Raw genomic sequence first — 22,312 nt, forward strand, 5'->3', positions numbered from 1 at the left:
CTAGTACAGTAGAAAATACAAGAATTTGTCATCGCAAAAAAAAGTCTCAGTTGTGGAATGAAAATTTACAATTGTAAAATGCAAAGTCACGATTATGAGAAATAATCAATTTTAAGAAAAAAAAAATGTTTGGAATTAAATAACGACTTCAAAATGTGAAGTTGCAATTACAAGAGAGTTGGAATTACAGTACAAGATATAAATTCGTAATTATGAGAAAAAAATGACAGTTGTGGGATAAAATTACTATTTTGAAATGTAAAGTAGCGAACGTTAACTAAATTTGCAATCATGAGAAATAAAAAAAAAAAAAAAAAGAATTGTTTAGAATTAAATAACAATTGTGCGATGTGAGGTTGGAAATACAAGTGTCGGAATTACGAGATATTCGTAATTCAGAAAAAAAATAGTTGCAAGATTGCATTTAAAGATACAATATCAAAATTGTAAGAAATAAAATTAAAATTATGAGAAATAAATAATATTTTTATTTTTATTTATTTAGTCTTTCTGCAAGCCGGAAATGGGCTTCCATACAAACTTGGGGGCATTACAATGAAACTTGAAAAAAATATTAACATATTTCTTTTAATTTCAGTGGTTTTTATTGTTATTTTTTCCCTTTCACATTTCCATAACTATTTCTCTCAGATATAACTCTTTGGAAACCAGTTTAAGGACGGATTATCGCCTGCTGTGTGATTTCTGAGAGTTTATGTTTATTAAGTCTCCCAGGTTGTTGTTTAACAGACCCCTGCACAGTGCCAGATTAGGGACCAATAAGGGAAAGGGTGATGACGTTAGCTGTTAGGAGAAAAAGTTGTGAATTCCAGGTCATTGTCTGTGGCAAACTCTTGTGTCAGTGATTTTGTTTATAGTGCTCTTGTTCTTATAACCTTTTATGCAAATTTGTTGTTAACTTTGGTCATAAAATGTAAAAATAAATATGGTAGAAGGGACTTACATGAGGTATGACTGGTGGGAGTCTAATCTTAAAGCTTAATCTCCATGGTCATAAAGTTTTATGACATGCCCGGAATGGACCAGTCACAGTGGATGCGGATGGCACCAGGGCAAAGATTAATCAGCGTCACATTATTTAAAGGCCATCTTAAGACAAAGTCCCTGAGTTGACTCGTTTCGGCCACAGGATGAGGCGGCTTAGATGTTCTTGGAGCTCCTTGAAATCCCTAATCATCATCATCACACCACTGGCTTTGCTACCGCTGCCACTGGTCATCAGAAAAAAGGTTAGACATGCTACAAACATATATGGAGATCTGAATGAAAATAATGTGAAATGTTATTTTCGTTGAGAATAAAACTTATGTAATGAAGTAAGAGTAATGAAGTCTTTTGAGTATCTAAAACAATTGCACAGTATATTTTCTGAAATACTTTGGCACATATTTTTTTTTTCCATTGAAATGTTTTTAACAATCATTTTGTCTTTTGCACTCACTTTTTTGTAAACATACTTTTTGATAGACATGTTTTTGGCCAAGACAAAGACATTCTTTCCAAGAAAAATGAAAAAGACGCTGATTTCAGTTTCTTCAGTCCTTTTTGTGTTACTGGATAACAACCTTGATATCATTTCCATTAGGAAGCAGAATGTGCGTACATCCTAATATTAATGGCTGTATACTGGATGACGGAGGTTTTGCCTCTGTCTGTGACGGCACTTCTCCCTGCACTGCTTTTCCCTCTTTTTGGGATCATGAAGTCCTCACAGGTACACTTTCCTGAGCTGGTCATTTTACTCTTGGAAAACAATCCTATGGAAATCTGACTGCAGTATTTCTGGACTTCTAAAGTGGATAGCTACTGACTGACAGTCTTTCTTTAGGTTGCATCTGTATATTTCAAAGACTTCCACTTGTTGCTTCTTGGTGTCATCTGTTTAGCAACATCCATTGAGAAATGGGGTCTTCACCGGAGAATTGCCCTCAGATTGGTGACTGGACTTGGAGTCAATCCTGGCATGTAAGACTGATTTTATTCTATTAAGATTTCGGATGTGTTGTGATGAGTCATAGTAGGATGGACCAAATTAAATCTGCTTGTTTACTGTAAAATGTGTTTCACAGGTTGATGCTCGGGTTCATGGTTGGCTGTGCTTTCCTCTCCATGTGGCTGAGCAACACCTCAACTGTGGCGATGGTAATGCCAATTGTGGAGGCAGTGATCCAGCAGGTTTTGAATGCAAGTGAAGAGGCCAGCAAGGACCACAAGGGGGCGTTAAACGGCATATCCAACCCTGCTCTTCAGCTTGAAGGTAAACTGGTGCAGCTTTCTTTTAACATGAGCAATAAATAATCATTTGAACCTTTAACCTTTTAGAGCTGTGCAGCATTAAATTATTAAACATCTGTTTTCAGATATTGAGGCCCAGCATGACCAGTCTGAGAAGATAAAAAGGTGAACATATATAAAATTAACAAAAAGGTAACTGATGGAAAACAATTGATTCTTAAGACTGAATGAGATTTTGTGTACACTTACAGCATCGAAGCAGGGATTACAGAGCCAGTTCAGACAGATCCTGAGGAACCAGAAACTGTTAAGGTCAGTAAAACATGCACAATCTGACATTAAAATGCACAAAATGCTTCTCCTTGCCTTTCTGATAAAATGGTTTTTCTCAATATTTGTTAGGCGCCTCCACCATATAGTGGAAAGTACAGGACCCGTGAAGATCACATGATTTGCAAAGGCTTGTCACTTTGCATTGCCTACTCCTCATCCATTGGGGGGCTGACCACATTATCAGGAACATCCACAAACCTCATCTTTGCTGAATACATCTATCAGTGAGTTTACAACTTGGCTTCAAACTGAAGTGTGGAACAAATTGAATCTCATTATTTCTACTCTATATTATATGCTTTGGTCAGTCTATCCATCTAAACTGTGCTTTTTGTTACATTTCCTCAGGTACTACCCAGATTGCACCGTCATTAATTTTGGGAACTGGTTCGTGCTTTGTCTTCCCATCTGCATAATTATGCTGATTTTGTCATGGATATTCCTGCATTGGATGTACCTCGGATCCAAGTGAGTGATCCTGATGTCTCCTATTCAATAAGTCGTTCCCTGACCCCTCTCTGTTCCTCATTTTTACTCTTCGTCTTTGGCTTTCATTTAAATTCTTCATTTCAAATCACGCTGCCATTTGCATTTTCCTCTACATGTCCTCAATCTTCTTCATCCTGCTCTGTGTCTCACTCACAGCCTCTCATTCTCATCGCTCTAGTATAATCCTGTTTTATCGAGCAACCTACTTCCTCTCACCGAGATTTTCTTCTTTCCCTGATGAAGAATCACTCACAGAACATGGACACCTGACGTTGTGACAAGAGATGTGATTGTTCTCATGCGTGGTTTAAATGGATTTTTGTCATATGCAGATGTTTCAGTCAGTTCACTTGCTCATCAAAATTAACTACATGTGTCCATTGACATGACAGTGAATGAACTGAACAATAAAAGCATTTCTGCTTTTTCATCCATTATAGCTTTCGTGCCAGTCTGTGCTCCAGACAGCGATCCGAAAAGGAAAAACACACTGCCAGAGTGCTCCGGGATCAGTACAACTCACTAGGGCCCATAAGGTTGGAACTCTTCTTTTAATTTAAAAGATCTTAAAGCTCTCAAAAATGTGAACTGTATTTATTTTTCCCTGTCGGTCTGAATCCATTGCTCAACCAATAGCATGATTTTGGTGTAGGGGTTCTTTTTTTTCAAGCAGTCCATGTGATCCAGAAATTGCTGCCAACTTTACTTTAGTATTGTGACAAATTTCCAACAGAAATGGAATATTAAGTAGAGGGCATAGTTTTATTTTAGCATACCTCCCTGCCATTTATCGCTCACAGGAAAGTAACGTCAACAATTGTTTTCAGTGGATTAATTTAGCGTGGATTACACTAAACAACTTTTAAAATCGGAACAGATTTTTAAAACACAAACAGCTTTTTAAAACACAAGGATCTGAGGATCACACTCCAAGGCTTTCAAGTCATTTTTAAACACTTGCAAAACGTATACATAAACATGCACCTCATTGCTAGGAGAAGCATTACAAACAGAAACAATAAGTATTCTAAATTCAGTTACTGTAAAAATATCAAACATGGACAGAGTCTAAAGCTAAAAAATTGGAGTCTGTGCCCATCATACACGACTACTTCTCGGCGACTAGTGTTGACAGTAAATTGGGGCAAATGTTGTGTAGTATATTTCAGTGTTTTGGGCAATGACATGCATGAATTTCTGACCATTTCTCTGTAACACTGTTTCTCTACTGATCCAGCTGGCAGGAGATTATCACCATGATCATCTTCATTCTGATGGCAATTTTGTGGTTTACAAGAAACCCAGGTTTCATGCCTGGCTGGTCGTCACTGTTTCCTGAGTAAGTGTATTCACATTTATCAACTTCTTTTGATGTAGACATACTACTGCACTTCAGAGAAAGTCATCATTCTATTCAATAAATGCCTTTAGATTTCTTATTTATCATTTGTATTTTGTTATTTCTTCAGTTACCCAGGATACGCTACGGATGCCACTGTAGCGCTGTTGCTGGGTTTCACGTTCTTCATGATCCCCGCTCACAAACCGAATACAGAGCGCTTCGGTACAGCTTACTCATTTTCTTTGTGCACACTTGAAACCCTTCCAAATGATTAGAGGCTCACTATTGGCAGTTTTGTTGCTGATTAACATTGTCGATCTCTGTGACAGAGGCCTTGATAACGTGGAAGGACTTCCAGGCCTGTATGCCATGGGAGATCAGTCTGCTCGTGGGTGGCGGTTTCGCTTTGGCTGAAGGCACAAAGGTAGGATCATGATTTAATGGAAACCCAACTATATCTGTGAGACAAGAAAAGACAGAAATGAATAGAAAAGTACAAGGCCGCATTAATAGATGAATCAATTAATGGTCCGTTTTACATGCCTGGATTCAATTAAACAGGCCAGTCTAATTCACTAGTGGCTTTGGACAGGCCTGGACAGCTCAATTGCACCCTTTACTCATAATCTTAAACATTCATTTCCTTTTAAAGGAAATAAATGAAAAGACGGATCACATCAAAGCCTCGTAACAGCGTGCAGCCCATTAACGTTGCGCAGAGAACAACAATTCCACTGTGTCACTCTCTGTCTGCTTTGACGTTCCATTCAAGCTAATTACATGCCTCCATTATAAGACTGGCTCTGAAGCACATCATTTCAGCATAACAAACGGCTCCTTCCTCATGTCAGTTGCAAAAGCTGGAAACAAGAGCGTCTACTTCTTAATATTCTCCTGGTGTAGGTAAGCTGGGGTGGGGTCTTATCGTCAAGGCTCCAGCCCTGTTTTGATCCAGACACCCAAATGTCATGGCAAGTCCAGTCTTTAAAACCTTCAAAGCAGAAAGGGTGACTACTGTGCTGCGTTCTCCATATGCAACATCAGGCTGTTTGTACGCCGTATCTTGACAAACAGCTAAATTATGACTCCGGTCTCTGTTGACAAGCAGACAAAGAGATGTTGGTACATTTCTGAAAGTGGGTTCATTTGGGTTCATGAATATCTTGTCAGGACACTTTCACTTACCTTCTGTCTTTCTGAGGTTTTTTCTTTATTTTTCACCCAACAGATTTCTGGTTTATCGACTTGGGTTGCTGAATTGCTGACTCCCTTGGGAAGTCTTCCTCCTTTAGCCACTGTCACCATCTCCTGCCTTATTGTCACATCTATCACAGAGGTGGCCAGCAATGCTGCCACGATGACAATCTTTTTGCCCATTCTGGCCCCCTTGGTATGTGTAATTTCAATATATGTAGAATTATGTCACATTTTTGGGCTGTTCTCATCACAAATGATCTTTATTAGGCTGAAGCAATTGGAGTAAACCCTCTGTACATGCTGATTCCCACGGCCCTATGTGTGTCCTTTTCATTCCTGCTTCCGGTTTCTAATCCTCCTAATGCCATTGCCTTTACATATGGTCATCTGACAACCATGGACATGGTGAGTCCCTACGATTGTGTTCCTTTGGAAGTCATTTCACATATACATTTTATAAAATGTCAATCTTGAATCTTATATTGTACAGTAACTGAGCTTTGTATGGTTTTCCTTGTCACTATAGGTGAAGGCAGGGCTAGGCGTAAATGTTATAGGTGTTCTTACAGTCCTATTAGCTCTTACGACATGGGGAACACCTCTGCTTAACCTGGACTCCTACCCAGACTGGGCACCGGTTGTAAATGGCACTGGAGTATGACCATCTCTGTGAATATTTTACAAATGTGGACATTTAGTTTTCAAATTACAAGGGATCCCTTGACGTTTGCTGAATTGTTGACAAATGTATTACTCATTTGGATCACTTGGGCAAGATTGTATCACGAGCTTGGATTAGACAACACAACAGACTGAAAGCTTTGGGTTCCATGAAATGTTCAGATTGAACGTCATTGTTTATATGTTTTTGTATTTTAAGCATTTTAATCATCTTTGTCATCAATGGCTTAAGTCTATGATTCCTTTTACCATTTACTTTTTTGAGGGTTCAAAGAGACCAGTAGAAGCTAAAAATAGTGCAAGTAGTACAATTCAACAGTGCAATTTTTATACAAAATGTATTATATTAAAGATATTTCTTTAGCTTTAAGCAGAGTTTGCATGACAGGGTTAGTCCCGTCAGCTAACATAGCACTTAATGTTTTATAGAGTTGTATATTTTTGATATATGCTAGCCTGTACATTTAAGTGAACCGTATGAGTAGAATGTTGAAATTCCATTGTGAATCTAAAGAGTAAATAACAGACAAAATTTTCAAGAAAGTACACCATCTCACTTTCAACATTAGACACAAACTCGAACATAACTGTGGCTAGAAAATAATAGCTATTGATTTTAGGTGTGTTACTCAGCTCTTTGGCTTCTTGCAAAAAGTGAGCATTTCTAGCATCAGTCAGAGAATTAGATCATTTAACAGGTTTTTGGTTCAAATATCAAGGATAAATTTAGTTTTAAACTTTAATATGTTTATGTTTGTTTCTATACTATTTTAAAATTTCCTCTTACAGATTTATGTATTTTGAATGGAAACTCAACATCAAATTTGGATGACATCCATTGTTCACACTGCATGTGCTTCATGTAAAATGTTTCTTGTTACGATTAAAACTGTGAGACGGTTACATTCTGTCTTGTGTGTTCTTCGAATGTTTCACTGTTTTGACAAGAAAAAACATTTAAATAAACATCTGGAACCATTCACAGTCATTATGTTTTAGTGGGAAATCATATCAATATTAATTGAACTGTGCACTAAATGGATTTTCGCATGTCTAATTACTGAATCTCAAATTGAAGTGTTTTGACAAATCTAAGCAGATTAGCTTTGATGAAATGAGGATACAGAGAAAAATCGAAATCTATTTCTGTATATCAGCAGTGGCTGTTTAGCGGTGAGTAATGTACCTACACAGAAAAAATGGCTCTGAAAGTATATCTGTCCTAATAATATTTATTTCCCATTTTAATTAGGGGGAAGGATTGCAAAATAAAATGGTATAATAATTTAAATATATGAGACTTTAAAGCTGATGTAAAACAAAAGAGGCTCTAATGTGCCATTTGAATGGGCTAGGGCTAATATTTGTTCTCAGAGTGAGGCAGTGATGAGAACTAATTCTGTAAACCACCCACGTTATGAAAATTCATGCTCGGATCCTGCAGCCATTGCAATTCAAGGTCACTGTTCAGTTGTGTCTGAGGTAATGACAGGCTGTCTGAAGGGTCTAATATGATTATGTATTATGTAATACTTCTTATACACTTAATGATTGTGCAAGGACTGATGAGTTTAACAATCAGGCAATAGGTTTTCTGCAAGCCTTATTGTGAGTCATTGCAGTCATTCTTCCTGGGTGCACAGGTCAGCCGAATATGAACTGTGGTTTGCTTCTATTGTTCAAATATTTTTCACACAAATAAATTTCTATTACTTTGCCACTGGGTAAGGCACCCTTTTACTGTTGTGACCTCTGGTTATGATTGAGGCAATTCGCCCCCTAGTGACAGTCGAAGTGAACTTAATTTACAGACCTGACATGTGCTTGTTGATATCTCCAGTAAAAGAACATTTACTCTCCTTTTATTGGAGATCATTTTCTATTGTTCAGAAGAGCATTTTGACAAAAATGGTTGATAATTCTCATTTTGCTCTCGGGTCAATATCACCATACAATGCCTTTAAACCCTTACAATAAATTTTGGTTTTAATTTCCCATTCGCTTTATGCCGTAGCCTATCATAAATAGTAGACACTCAAGTATAATAGAGACATATTAGCTAAGCTCCCACACATTTTTTTAGATAATTATAGGCCATTATTCGAAGCATAAACCATAAGATATGCCCACCCTGTCATGGACATATATATCCCTGTTAAATACGATTTCATTGCAAAACTTTCCTAAACAGGGTTAATAAAAAAATAATATAATAATATTAATAAATAATATAATTACATCCTCAATCACATACCCCCCATTCATTTTAGTTTATGGCTTTTAGCAATATTAACTACAAATGAATGCTATGTCCACCCTGTCATGTATCATGCTTATGTCATGAGTAAAAGTGGCCGACAGGGTGGACATTTTGAGTTTCAATTAGCATATTAGTTTACACCAAACTGTGACTAGCCAAATAGTTAATCTGGTTATTGAAGAGAATATGGTATATTTAAACTTACATATAATGAAAATACTGTATTCTAATCACTTCTAGCATATTTTATGCCGAGAGGGTGGACATGTTAAGCTTTGGCAAAGAAAGTAAGCAAACTCATGCAAAGAAAATTTGTCAATTAAAAAGTCACCAACTTATTCACCTCAGCAGTTGAAATTAATGCCACTGAAGAGGAAAAAAAAATCTGTTGTGAAGTGAAGTGACATACTGCCAAGTATGGTGACCCATACTCGGAATTCATGCTCTGCATTTAACCCATCCAACGTGCACACACACACAGCAGTGAACACACACACACCGTGAACACACACCCGGAGCAGTGGGCAGCCATTTATGCTGCGGCGCCCGGGGAGCAGTTGGGGGATCGGAGGCTTGCTCAAGAGCACCTCAGTCGTGGTATTGAGGGTGGAGAGAGAGCTGTACATTCACTCCCCCCAAGTACAAAACCTGCCGGCCGGAGACTCAAACCCGCAACCTTTGGATTAAAAGTCCGACTCTCTAATCATTAGGCCACGACTTGTTCTGATGTTACTAAAGGGGATGGCCTTTTCTTAAAGGGGCGGATTCCCCAATACCACAGGGTGGACAACCATTCAAGGAACATGGACAAATTCTTCTTTTTTATTCAATAAAAATATTGTTTTCATTACCACATGATCAATACACTCATATTGAGTAATCTCTTATTTAAAGGTGCAGTATGTAAGATTGACCGCTAGTGGTTGAAATGGGTACTGCAAAAACAAAGGCATTCCGCTCGGAAGGCACATTTCAGAGTACAATTACTGGCTATAGTATTATTTTTCAGAGAAACAGCTATGTAAACATAACATGTTTCCTAAATATCTACAAACATATTATGTTATTTTTTTTTTGTTGTTTGGCTTTAGAAGAATCAAAAACTTAGGCTACATACAGCTCCTTTCACAAAACATTAATAGGAGAACTAAATTTAAAAATTTGACAATATTCTACTATCATTCAAATTTAATGAGCAGTGCATGGGACATAGCAAAATAACAGACTGGGGAAGCCTATAGAATTGTCTTGTATAATGAACCTGCTTGTCTATGTGGCATTGATTGGCATTTGATTTTGATAATAAAAATGAATAGGTGCAGTGTTGAATATATTAATGTTCTGACCAATTAATAGTGGTGTAAATTTAACAAACATTAGTTTGCAAGTTACATCGGTATCTACAGACTGCACCTTTAAGAAGGGAACCTCCCACGTGTTGCATGTATTCCATGCCACAGGTTGCCTACCTGTCTCGCATAACTCTGCACTAACCTCCTCACGCTCTCTTCACAAGAAAGAAATAAAGAATGTGGCTCAATCCAACCTTCTCAGAATCGCTCTCGGATTGACTCCGCCCTCAAAAGTCTCGCGACTGACACATTTGACATTCTCTGTGGGAAAAAAAAACTCCGCTTTTGTGGTCGAGGTCGTCAGAAACCTCTCGGGTTTCCTCGCTTTTCCCACAGCTGCGAGGAGTTGTCGCCTCTTGAGTGTCGACTATGCTGGACCCGTCCTCCAGCGATGAATCTGAGGGCGAACTACCACCTGAGGACGAACCGCCCGTTAAAACCGGGAAACCTGTTAAAAAGAGTCCCAAACCTAAAAAGACGTCGGACGCACCGCGAACCCAAACCAAGGCACCGGTCCCTTCTCCCGTCGATGCGGACAAAATCGAGCAGGAGAGACTTAAGAAAGAAGAAGCGGAGAGGAGAATTAAACTACAAATTTATGTGTTTGTGTTGAGATGTATCGCGTATCCGTTTAACGCCAAACAGCCCACAGATATGGCTCGGCGTCAGCAGAAGGTGAGTGACCGTTAAACCACTGTTTGGAATATTTCGCGCTTTAAATGAACGCGCGCGTGCCGCGCTCACCTCAATCCAATGAAACCGCCGCTGCCAAAAACCTGTTCACTGAGGCAAACTTTTGTCTTTTTACAGTAGTTGCAAAGAGTACTTTTACAGGTTTTCAAGAAGATTGAGACTGTCAACTACAAATTCTTGCGCATTCCACTTTTAAATGTGTTTGTTTGCTGTGCTCATACAGTAGGCTACATGTTACCTATCAACTATTTGGAGCATCAAGCTAAATTTTTTATGCATTGATCAAATGGTGCAAGTAAAGGTTAGCAATGATGTCACACTTGGTTTTTTAGATATTATGAAATTATAAAATGTTTAATTGGTTTTGTTTTGCAAGAGATACATAATTTCTAACATCAAATCTTTTAAGACATATGACATCAAATTGTTTTATATATGACAGCTGCAATAGGCATGTATTCTATAGTGCCTGCTTGTAACAAACACATTTAAGCGATTTCTAATAGCATAAATAACATAGCATACAAATGTGAATTATTTATAATGTGAGAAAAATCAATTAAAATAGCTTTTCTCCATGCCGTTCTTCAGATAAAAATGTGCAACACTGTGCTCCATGCCAGAAAAGGATATTAAAATGACCTGCAGGATGGTGTGACCAAGAAAACAAAACACAACTTTTTATTGGTTTATGACATTCCTTCATATTTAACCTTGTCATCATATTATATGCATCATGTGTTTAAAATGTGTAAAATGATTTTGTTGCTCTGAGGTAACATGAGGCAACATCACTGTAAACATACAAAAATTTTATTTTTATTATTTCAGGACCTGTTTGGGGTTGTCCGACTACCACACTGGTAGAACTCTTTGGACAACCTCTAGGCATCCATTTGAAAGGGCGGTTCCCTGAAGAACTTCATGCAAGAACTGTATAGCTTGTCAACAATTCCCTTAGTAACCCCATCAGAAGGGAAAGGCTTTGAAGCACTTGAAACATATTTTGAACGTCTATGTGCACACAATATTTGAGGCACCTTCAGAAGAGTGCCTAGAGGCTCTCAAGAGGGTTCTGCCTGTGTGGCAGACAGAGGAACCCCAAATGCTGCCTCGAGTCTTCTTTTCATTTTTATGGTAAATGTTGCACCATGTTGCCTCAGGGTGATAAAGCACTTGTCTTCACTTCACAAGTTCCTGCAGATGAGATGAATGATATTAAAAGGATGACTTGGGGAAAAATGTTCTTGGTTACACTGCATCATGGTCATTATAATATTTTTATTTTTTTTTATTTTTTTTTGCCATGGTACATTGTGTGGAGGAATAGTTCATCCAAGCATGAAAATGGACATCATTTAATTGATCACCCTCCTCCATACCCACAAGTATTTTTGTTCATCTTTGGAATGCAAATGAAAATATTTTGAATATTCTTTCATCATTTTTGACCATTAATTGAAAGTCTAGATAATCTACATTTTCAAGCTTTCAATTTGGGGCTTTTAAACGTGAGGGTTTGTAATTGGTAATATAATTAACATTTTTGGGTGAACTATCCCTTTTAAGTAAATATGAGAACAAGAACTTAAATGGTTAAACAGCAGCTTTGTTGTGAAATTATTTCTCTCCTCTTGGTATAAATGTAGAATCACTTATGAAAACAGGCACATATGCTATTTTTACCAGCCCACACCCACTACCTCTAACATATACAGCTTTTTGAATCGATGTATTAAGTGATTTTAGTTTCTGTTTCTGCCTAGTGCATGTAATCATACTTCTAAAGCTGGAAATATCCTGAAAGCAATTGTTTAAAAGAGGACTGATAATAACCTGTTATCAACTTTGCACCTGTGGGGAATGTAAATTGCATTCCAATTCCAGGTGCTAGTCTTAACTTTATTTTTGCTCTAGGAAAGCTTGAGAAATATTTCAGAATTTAAATTTTATGTATAGACTAATAAACAGGTGTCAAATGAGAAAAGAAAAGCTTTTCCTCAAAATGATCATGCTCATGGTGATTTGTTAAGGATAAAGCTTGAAAGCTGTTTGTAAGTTCAAGTTTATTTGTATAGCGCTTTTTACAACACAAACCGTTGCAAAGCAACTCTACAGGAAATTAAGTTTCCACAATATATTTATAAATTGCAAAACCTTAATATATTTAACTTATGGCAAAATTTGATAATTCTGTATGTTGTCTGAGCATTGGCATCCTCTGAGGGGTTGGCATTATCTTTCCTCAGGTGTTCGGTCATCTCAGATCATTTAAGGGTTGGATCGAGACTGAAGTTTCTGTCATTCCTAGTTACCACGGGATGTTAATCCTGTGGCAGAAACAGAGAAACAAATAGAGACATAATTAGCATAGCTGCTGTTCCATCTAAGCACAAATGATTTGTTCAACCCAAGCTAAAGAATAATAATAATGTACATTTGATCAGATATAACTGTAGTACAAGATTATAAGATGCATTATGTGAATGCTTGGCTAAAGAGATGTGTCTTTAATCTAGATTTAAACAGAGAGAGTGTGTCTGAAGCCCGAATGTTATCAGGAAGGCTATTCCAGAGTTTGGGAGCCAAATGTGAAAAAGCTCTAGCTGCTTTAGTGGACTTTGCTATCCTAGGTACTACCAAAAGTCCAGAGTTTTGCGACCTTAGATTAGGTTGGATTGTAGCGTGGTAGAAGACAAGTTAGGTACGCAGGAGCTAAACCATTTACGGCCTTATAGGCAAGTAATAATATTTTGTAAATGATACGGAACTTAATAGGTAGTCAGAGCAGAGACTGTAAAATTGGGGTAATATGATCATATTTTCTTGACCTGGTAAGAACTCTAGCTGCTGCATTTTGGACTATCTGTAGCTTGTTTTTTGAAGATGCAGTACAACCAGCTAGCAGTGCATTACAATAGTCCAGTCTAGAGGTCATGAATGCATGAACTAGCTTTTCTGCATCAGAAACAGGTAGCATGTTTCGAAGCTTGGCAATGTTTCCAAGATGGAAGAATGCTGTTTTTGTAACATGGGAAATATGATTTTCAAAGGATAAGTTGCTGTCTAATATAACACCCAGATTTTTTACTTTAGAGGACGTAACAGTGCATCCGTCTAGTTGTAAATTGTAATCCAAGAGATTCTGTGTATTGTTTTTTGGTCCAATAAGTAATATCTCTGTCTTATCTGAATTTAATAGGAGGAAATTATTGGTCATCCAATCTTTTAAATTTTTTACACAATCTATTAGCTTAGTTTAGAAGTTTCATCTGGTCTTGTTGAGATATATAGTTGAGTATCATCAGCATACAAAGTGGTAGCGATCGGACAGGTAGGATCTAAACCATCTTAAAGCCTGACCTTGAATACCAGTATAGTTTTGTAATTGATCTATGAGTATGTCATGGTCTATAGTGTTGAACGCAGCATTAAGATCAAGTAATACTAGCAATGAGATGCAGCCTTGGTCTGAAGCAAGAAGCAAGTCATTTGTAATTTTAACAAGTGCAGTTTCTGTGCTATGGTGAGGCCTGAAACCTGACTGAAATTCTTCATAGAGATCATTTTTTTGCAAGACGGAGCACAATTGAGCAGACACACTTTTTCTAAACTTTTTTAGACATAAACGGAAGATTTGAAATGGGTCTGTAATTTGCCAGTTCATTATAATCTAGTTGTGGTTTCTTAATAAGAGGCTTAATAACCGCCAGCTTGAATGGTTTTGGGACGTGACCTAAAGATAATGACGAGTTAATAATATTGAGAAGCAGTTCTTCTGCTACAGGTAACAACTCTTTCAGTATTTTAGTGGGTACAGGATCTAATAAACATGTTGTTGGTTTAGATGCGCTGATAAGTTTATTTATCTCTTCCTGTCCTACAGTTGTAAAGCACTGCAGTTTTTCTTTGTGTGCGATGAATGAAGCTGAAATACTAGACGCAGTAGAATCTACATTTGATATTGTATTTCTGATGTTATCTATTTTATCAGTAAAGAAATTCATAAAGTCATTACTGTTAAACTGTGAGGGAATATTTAGATCAGGTGGCGTCTGTTTATTTGTTAATCTAGCCACTGTGCTAAATAAAAACCTTTGATTGTTTTGGTTATTATCTATGGGTTTGCGGATATGCTCTACCCTGGCAGCTTTTAGAGCCTGTCTATAGCTGGACGTACTGTTTTTCCACGCAATTCTAAAAACTTCCAAGTTAGTTTTTCTCCATTTGCCCTCAAGATTACGAGTTTCTTTCTTGAGAGAATGGGTATAACTGCTGTACCATGGCGCAGTACGTTTTTCTCTAACCTTTTTAAATTTTTAGGGGGGGCAACAGCTTCTAATGTATTAGAGAAGATAGTGCCCATGTTGCTAGTCATTTCGTCTAGTTCATGTGTATTTATGGGTACACAGAGCAGTTGAGGTTATTTGTGAATCTTTCTTTGGTGGCTGGAACAATAGTTCTGCCCAGACGATAACCCGGAGCCATATAATTAATATCAGTAATAAGCAGCATGCACTATACAAGGAAATGATCAGTAACATCATCACTTTGACGTATGATATCTATATCGGTAAGATCAATTCCATGCGATATAATTAAATCTAGCGTATGATTAAAACGATGAGTGGGCCCGGTGACATTTTGCTTGATTCCAAAAGAGTTTATTAGGTCAGTAAACGCAAGTCCTAACGCATCATTTGTATTATCAACGTGAATGTTAAAATATCCGACAATTAGCACTTTATCAACATTAACTAATAGATCTGAGAGGAAATCTGCAAATTCTTTTAGGAAATCTGTATATGGCCCTGGCGGTCTATACACAGTAGCCAGAGCAAGAGATATGCAGATTTCTGCATATCTAACAGTGTAACATTAAGCAGAAGTATTTCGAATGAGTTAAACCTCCTGTATCCTGTTTTCTGTTGCCACACCGCCGCCACGACCCGTCTGACGGGGCTCATGTTTATAACAGTAGCTTGGTGGAGTAGACTCATTTAGACCAAAATATTAATTTTGTTTAAGCCAGGTTTCAGTCAGGCAGAGCACATCAAAATTATTATCTGTGATAATTTAATTTACAATAACTGCTTTGGGTGTGAGTGATCTAATATTTAGGAGCCCAGGCTTTAAAAATTGTTTTTGTTCATTTATTTTGCGTTTTTCTGGTTTAATCACGATCAGATTTTTAAATTTATAATATTATAAATTTTTATAATAATATATATCTGCATTAAATTTATATTTTGACCTCGCTATTCGGGGAACAGACACGGTCTGTATAGATTGGACTACGCAAGTACTTCTATCTTTTAAGTGGGTAGAACAAAACAGTTATTTGAGAATTGGCTTACTAGTCAGATGGAGCGTAGCGTCCTGGAGATGTTGTCCGACAGGCGTTCCGCTCCGACTCTGCTGGGGTGCAGGCCATCAGCACGGAAAAACCTAGGACGCTCCCAGAAAATATTCCAATTATTAACAAAGAGCAGTTTCTGACGTGCCGGATGATGGAGTCTCCGATGATCACAGCGTTGCTTTCCGTCCCGCGGAGGGGAGCGAAGCGGACATCTGGGAAGATCGCGTCCTGGGTGCACAGGGTCTGTGCAGAGAAACACACGGAGTAGAGGTGGTAGGAGTGTTAGCAGTGTGCTGTATACTTACCCGGACTTGTGAGCATCAGCCCGGGATGTTTCCAGCGCGGCTCTCCGCTCTCTCAGCTGGGCCTGCTTCTCCACCAGGTCGCGGATCTGCTTCTCCACGGCCTCCAGCTCCAGCTGCACCGAATGCAGCTCGATTGTAGTAGTAGTAGTAGTAGTAGCCCTTTATTGTCACTAGTCACAAGTACCAGCGAAATTAGCCATCAACCTGTCCATTTCAGGACAGGAAGAGAGGGAATTGAGGAAGACATACTGCATAACAGGAGGAAGGTGGGGAGAGAAAAAATAACCCCCAGACTATGCTCCTTTGGGAGTACAGTGTGAGAGCAGGAAAAACACCCCAGCAACAAAAGCACATAATCAATACAGCATAGACACACGACTTTGCAACAGGGGAGGTAATCCAGCTCCGGCAAGCAGCCAACCGGTCCTGCAGCCATTCTCGGCGCAGGACCGGTTGGCTGTCAGACTGGCGGTACAAAGCGGCGAAGGTCAGGGATCGGGGGTGGGGAGGTGAATGCATATCTGTATATGTTCGTGTGTGTGTGTCTGTATGTAAGAGTTCGTGTGGAAGGGGGGAGGAACGCGAGAGCGTCTCACTGCAGAGCTCTTCCCGGGGTTGTTTTTTCCAACAGCGGCCTTGGCCGAGGCCAGTGCTGGTTGAGGGGAGCCGAAAGAAGATAAGATTGTGATTGTTTGGTCTTGGGGCGAGTAGCCGCATTCCAATTTTCACGGCTACTCTCTTTGTCCATTCTGGTCTCCAAATCCATAAATTTTCAAAGCCGTGAGCTTCTCCGTGATGGTATCCATATTGCGGTTAATAGTCTCAGTCTCAATGCTGACCGCTCTGCCCACTGCTTCAATCATGACGGGCAGCCTTGTGAGGCTTTGGACAGCTGTTCCTGTTTCCTGAATTCTTCGATAACCCAGGGCAAAGCCTAATCCAATCAGCAGAAGACCTGTTATCATGGTTCCGAATAGGTAGATATCTTCAATGTCCTCCACGGAAAGAGCTGCCAGACACACGACCCGCCACCTTTCCCATGTGTCCATCATGTAGCCAGCTGCGAACGTTCCGGCAGGGCAGTCAGGTTCCCCCGAACCCAAGCTTCTCGTCGAGAAGATGGTGTCAATTGCGTTGAGAGACCAGTTGATCAAATCCATGACTTCCAGTTTCTCAAGTATTAGACAATAGACGAGACGAGACGAGACAGCAAAGCAGGGAAGGTAAGGGGAGGAGAGGGAGAAAAAAATGCGTCCGCCTTCGTTGAGAGCCAAGAAGAGTTTACTTGTGTCCTCAAAGGTAGACACAAATCCGCCATTTAAGCAAGTAACAATGGTAATGTGTGTGAATAGAGTATTAGCAATGTAAGCGAGATTAGCGGCAGCCACGCTGCCGATGCTAACGGGCTATAAGGTAATAGCAGACTTGAGAAATCAAAATAAAACTAGTGATAACAAGGCGCTCTGATTGGTTTTGTTTTAGAATGCTATAGGGGATATATTCGCACGTTATAGAAACGAAAATGATAGTGTATAAAATAGTTTTTAAGATAGAAAATAGACGATAAAGAATCAACTTGATGGAGCTCAAACTCAAAACACGCAGTCACAAATCAGCACATGCGTATCACCATATTTTTTTAATTTCTAAGATTTGTAAGCGTTTTTGTAATTTGTAATTTTGCAATTTGTAATTTTGCAATTTATTTTGCAATTTGTAAGCGTTCTTATTCAGACACAGGAAATTATTTCATAACGATGCTGATTGGCTGAAGGCATAATATGTGACTATCCTGAAGGACAGCAGAAAGGTAAAAAGTATTTTTAGGTAGGGGTGTAAGAAAATATCGATACATGTGAGTATCGCAAAATTTTGCTGGATACTGTATCGATTCTCAAAAACAGAATATTGATATTTAAAAAAAAAAACATACAAGATTTATAACAGTTGTTTCGTTTTGAGTTCATGTCCAGACCACTAGATAGCAGTCTTCATCTCTGAACTTAGAGCCCTGCACGGGCCTAAAATTTAGGCCTTAGCCCGGCCCGTGTCCGACAGCTTATCAGAATTACCGGCCCGAGTTCGACCCGAGCCCATCTTTTTTCCCCTTCTCCCAAAACAGCTTATACTACTGTTTCAGCTATTAAAATACTTCAGTTTTGTATGAAATGGCAAAGTGATTGTATTTCGTTTCGTTATTTTATTAAGTTAATTTATAAAAATGTTTGGAGCATTTTTTTATTCGTTAAATGTAAGTTCTTGTTTTTTAAAGTAACGACCAAGAGGCCAGCAGTAGACAGTGAGTTGATCATAGCCTGTGTTTGATAAATTTAGCCTTCTCAAATCATCACGATTTGTCTAAAATTTAATCTATAGTTATAAAACAGCTCCACAATGTTAGTTTAAACGCTTAACCTAGATAAATGTGCACTGATGCATATCCAGTAATTTGTGCGGAGAGTGGAAACAGAAGCTCGCTGTACAGGACGCGCCAGAGCGATCACTTGCATTGGAAACATTTCGAAATACATGTCATTTTTGCTCATAAAGGTAAGAGTAAAAGGCTACATTGTTCGTAACTGTAAAGGGTCTACTTTTATTTGTGTGCTCTCAAAAGTGCTGGGTAAATATTGGATCACAGAACACATGCTGGGTTGTTTTCAACCAATATTTGGGTTAAATGTTTAACCCGACCTTCTGGGCAGTAACCCGACTGCTGGGTCTAAACAACCCAATCGCTGGGTTCGTCCATATTTAACCCAGTATATTTTAGAGTGTGTGCATCCAATAAGACCCCATGACCTCCATTTAATTTAGAATTATGGCCTATAGATCAATCAAAATGCTTAAGAGCACAACCATGGTCTCGCCATAAAAGTCAGACGACACAAGTAAATAAATCTACCTTTAGTCTTTGTTGAATAAATATTCTCAGTTGGAGGCGATCTTGAGAGTAGCTAGGGGCAGATTGTTGATTTTTCTGTCATGGCTCATAGAAATATCTTTGCTGCCTAAATGAGAAGGGAACCTTCCAGGCTTCGCAGATCTGATCAGGGGATATTCAAGTATTCCTTGAGGTACTATTTTCCTCCTGGATATGATGCAGGTAATGAGAGGACTCCTTTACTGCACTGCATGTGATCAGCCATCCTTCACTTTTGATATGCCACTCCACATGATAGAATTCAGTCAGTGTAAGTATGCTGCCGGTTACCCTTTTACAGTCACTAGGGACAAATACACACATCTTCTGCCTTTTGAGCTGTCCAAAGTGTTTGAATGACTTTGTACAAGATCTTACGTGCTCTTATGCCGTGTTGAACTTGGAGGCATTGTTATGCATAATCACAGATACACTGTCAAAGTGCCTTTTAGAGTCTGTGCTATCAAAAGGTATCTGATCTTGAAAGGTCATGCACGAGCATTGTAGTTTTGCCCTCTTTGGATTTAACCTTCTCTTTTGCTATGACTTCTCTTACAGTGTTTTTTTTTTTCTTATTTACAGTCTTCGTGATAAGTAGCTTTGGGCACAAGGAAGCCAACATTTATGTGTTTTTCCCAAATTCACCGTGCTGTCAACCCACTTTTGCATTATTCAAGCGGATCGCAGAGCTTTTATTTGGAGCACATGCTGTTAGACTAAAATTCAGTGCAAACGAACAATGGATTTGAATGTGGGCATCTTGAATGTGTTGTGAAGCCTCGTTTGGATTAAAACATGAAAAATTATACCACATACAGTTTAAATGAATGCTTTGATCCTGGATTGGCTAGTGTACTAATTAGTGCTGGTGCTTTTTTTGCATTTTGGGGCAAAGTGTGATTGTTATAACTATTTATATAGTCATATAGTTTATATCTTTAGTGAGATAAGACATATGGGAAAGGGGAAAACACTAATTGACTGAATTTTTGAACAGAAAAAACATGTTGATATTTTGTTTTGTGAGGATTTTATAGGATTTTGAAGTTTTAGTAAAAAAGTGGGCGGGTGGAAATTTCAGTTTAACAGAATGAATAGTATAATGCTTGTTGAAATAAATGAAATAATACTTATTTTTCACTGAAAAATTATATCGTGAACAACAGTTTCACTGCAACAAAAAGTGTCTACATTGAATGTCTCAGCTTCCAAAATACAGCAAATTCAGTCCTTGCTGACACTGTTGCTACAACTTCTGGAAAAAGTTTGTCATTTGTTTTAGCAAGTATTTTATTCTTTTTAAATTTCTTAATTCACAGCATGTTTAGTGATGATTACATGCTCCAGCAATATCATTCTATATTATGCATGATTTCTGCCACAGCATTTTTGCCCATGACTGACGTGAACCGTTTTATTCACTGGACCCTGCCTTCAGTAGATACTCTCCAAAAGTAACTTCAGTCTGTTCCCTTTATTTGTATGTAATCCAGATTGCACTCATTATTTGAATGTCGTGGCCTTATATGTTGTTATTGCCACTGGCTACTACTGTAACCTGAAATATGGAAGGTGTAATAAAGGTGCCAAGATGTGCTTCACCTGTAAATAAAACAGACGTCCCGTAGGCATTATCGCACATTACTGTCTCATGGCAAAAAATACGCCGTCATTAAATTTCTATTTCAAAGGTAATTCAAATTTAATGGAGAGGTGAAGGTAATCTGTTGCTAATCAGATTTGGTGTACTCACTCTTAATGGATTACTCACACGAGTCAGAGAACCAGAAAGCCCCTCATGCACCTGTTCACATCGTTGTTAGTACGTTTCAAGGATCTCCCAGTGATATGCCAGTGTGGGAAATGTTTCATATTAAACTTATGTTTAGTATTTCTCCTTGACGAAAAACTAAATTATGTTGTCAGAATTGTAATGCAACAGCATGTTCAATTGTAACAACACATTTTCATAAAGAAAAACAAACATCCTTGTGTTTCTGTTGTTACAGTTTTGCAGACTTGAGTGATGTGGCATCTACTAATGTGATAGATCCACTATATAGTGGAGCTTCTACTGTTACAAACTGCATTCAGCTATGTCATATTGGAGTTTTTGTGCCCATGCTACTCAGTTTAAGCATTTCTGTAAGGTAAAAATCTGGGATTTGATATTCCCATTGCGTAACTTTCTTTGATCCATTCCTTAATGGGTTTGAGTGTTTTGAGCCATTGTATTGTTGCAGTCCATACTGTTCAGCTTCAGCCTTTTTAAAGATTCCCTCACATTCTCGTTCAGTAATGTGAAATTCATGGTTGAATCTTTGACATGCTGGCCAGATTCTGAGCCAGTTTTCTTTTTTTCTTTTGATTTTGGGGTAAAAAAATCACTCATGTTCTTGACAGGTTTCGTGAGATTCTCCTGTGGAGTCTTATTCATTCATCTGCTTGCCAGAATATGACTGACCACTGCATAGCTAGAAGCAAGATGAACACACAGCGTGGAGAGAGGTTATATTGGATTATATTGGTTATAGCAAAATTGAATAAGAATGCTGTTTAAATTCCAATTGAGTTGTTAAATTTTAATTAAGGTAGCAAACAGGACGCAGATTTGAAATTAGAATTTAAATGGAAGTAGATTTAAAATGAATCATGAAACTTAAAATGAAATCATGCAACTTTTTTTAATAGAAAACACAGTTTAAGAAAAAATAAGAAAAATTGAATGTTTGCTTGACAAAGACTTTAAATGGTTTTTAAAAGCCGGAAAGTTTTAAGTTTTATAGACCTTATTGAAAGATGGATAAATTGGTTGATGAAGATAGAGGAAATTAATATGTAATTTAGAGATTTTAGATGTAATTTAGAGAAACATTTTATGACCAGAGGAATATTAAAACGTGGATAAATCAACTCTACAACTCATTGTGTAAGGCACAACACCTTCCATTGTCAATTGCGCTCATTCTTCTTGCGTGTCCTCAATCTGGCAACCCGTGTGAGTGTTAAGTCTGAGGAGGAGGAGGCGGGGCAGGAGCAACAATATTTTGAATTTGGACTGCAGTAGCCCACCCATTTCAACCACTAGCTGTCAATATTACATAATGCACCTTTAATAATTT

General features: G+C 38.1%; 2 protein-coding genes across 3 annotated transcripts in view; both read left to right on the forward strand.

Annotated features, from left to right (window-relative positions):
- Positions 1-1,151: 1,151 nt before the first annotated feature.
- On the forward strand, positions 1,152-7,200 carry LOC306868075 (solute carrier family 13 member 1-like; the record flags this gene model as incomplete). The annotated part of the gene is made up of 15 exons (XM_079414068.1): positions 1,152-1,250; positions 1,607-1,735; positions 1,850-1,986; positions 2,091-2,278; positions 2,382-2,421; positions 2,508-2,568; positions 2,659-2,813; positions 2,938-3,057; positions 3,519-3,614; positions 4,316-4,417; positions 4,548-4,642; positions 4,750-4,844; positions 5,649-5,810; positions 5,885-6,022; positions 6,144-7,200. 15 exons carry the CDS (start codon positions 1,152-1,154, stop codon positions 6,276-6,278), a joined length of 1,752 nt encoding a protein of 583 aa, XP_079270194.1. The 3' UTR covers positions 6,279-7,200.
- Positions 7,201-10,034: 2,834 nt separating this feature from the next.
- Positions 10,035-22,312, forward strand: part of LOC306868319 (calcium-dependent secretion activator 2-like) — a 147,031-nt gene continuing 134,753 nt past the window's right edge. The window contains exon 1 of one of the 2 annotated variants that reach the window (XM_079414423.1): positions 10,035-10,585. In XM_079414423.1, coding sequence (XP_079270549.1) covers positions 10,280-10,585 — 306 coding nt within the window. In that variant the 5' untranslated portion in view covers positions 10,035-10,279. The remainder of the gene's footprint in view (positions 10,586-22,312) is intronic. The other variant, XM_079414424.1, reaches the window with a different exon arrangement.

The sequence above is a fragment of the Barbus barbus genome (genome assembly GCF_936440315.1).
Source record: "Barbus barbus genome assembly, chromosome: 50".
NCBI lineage: Eukaryota > Metazoa > Chordata > Actinopteri > Cypriniformes > Cyprinidae > Barbus > Barbus barbus.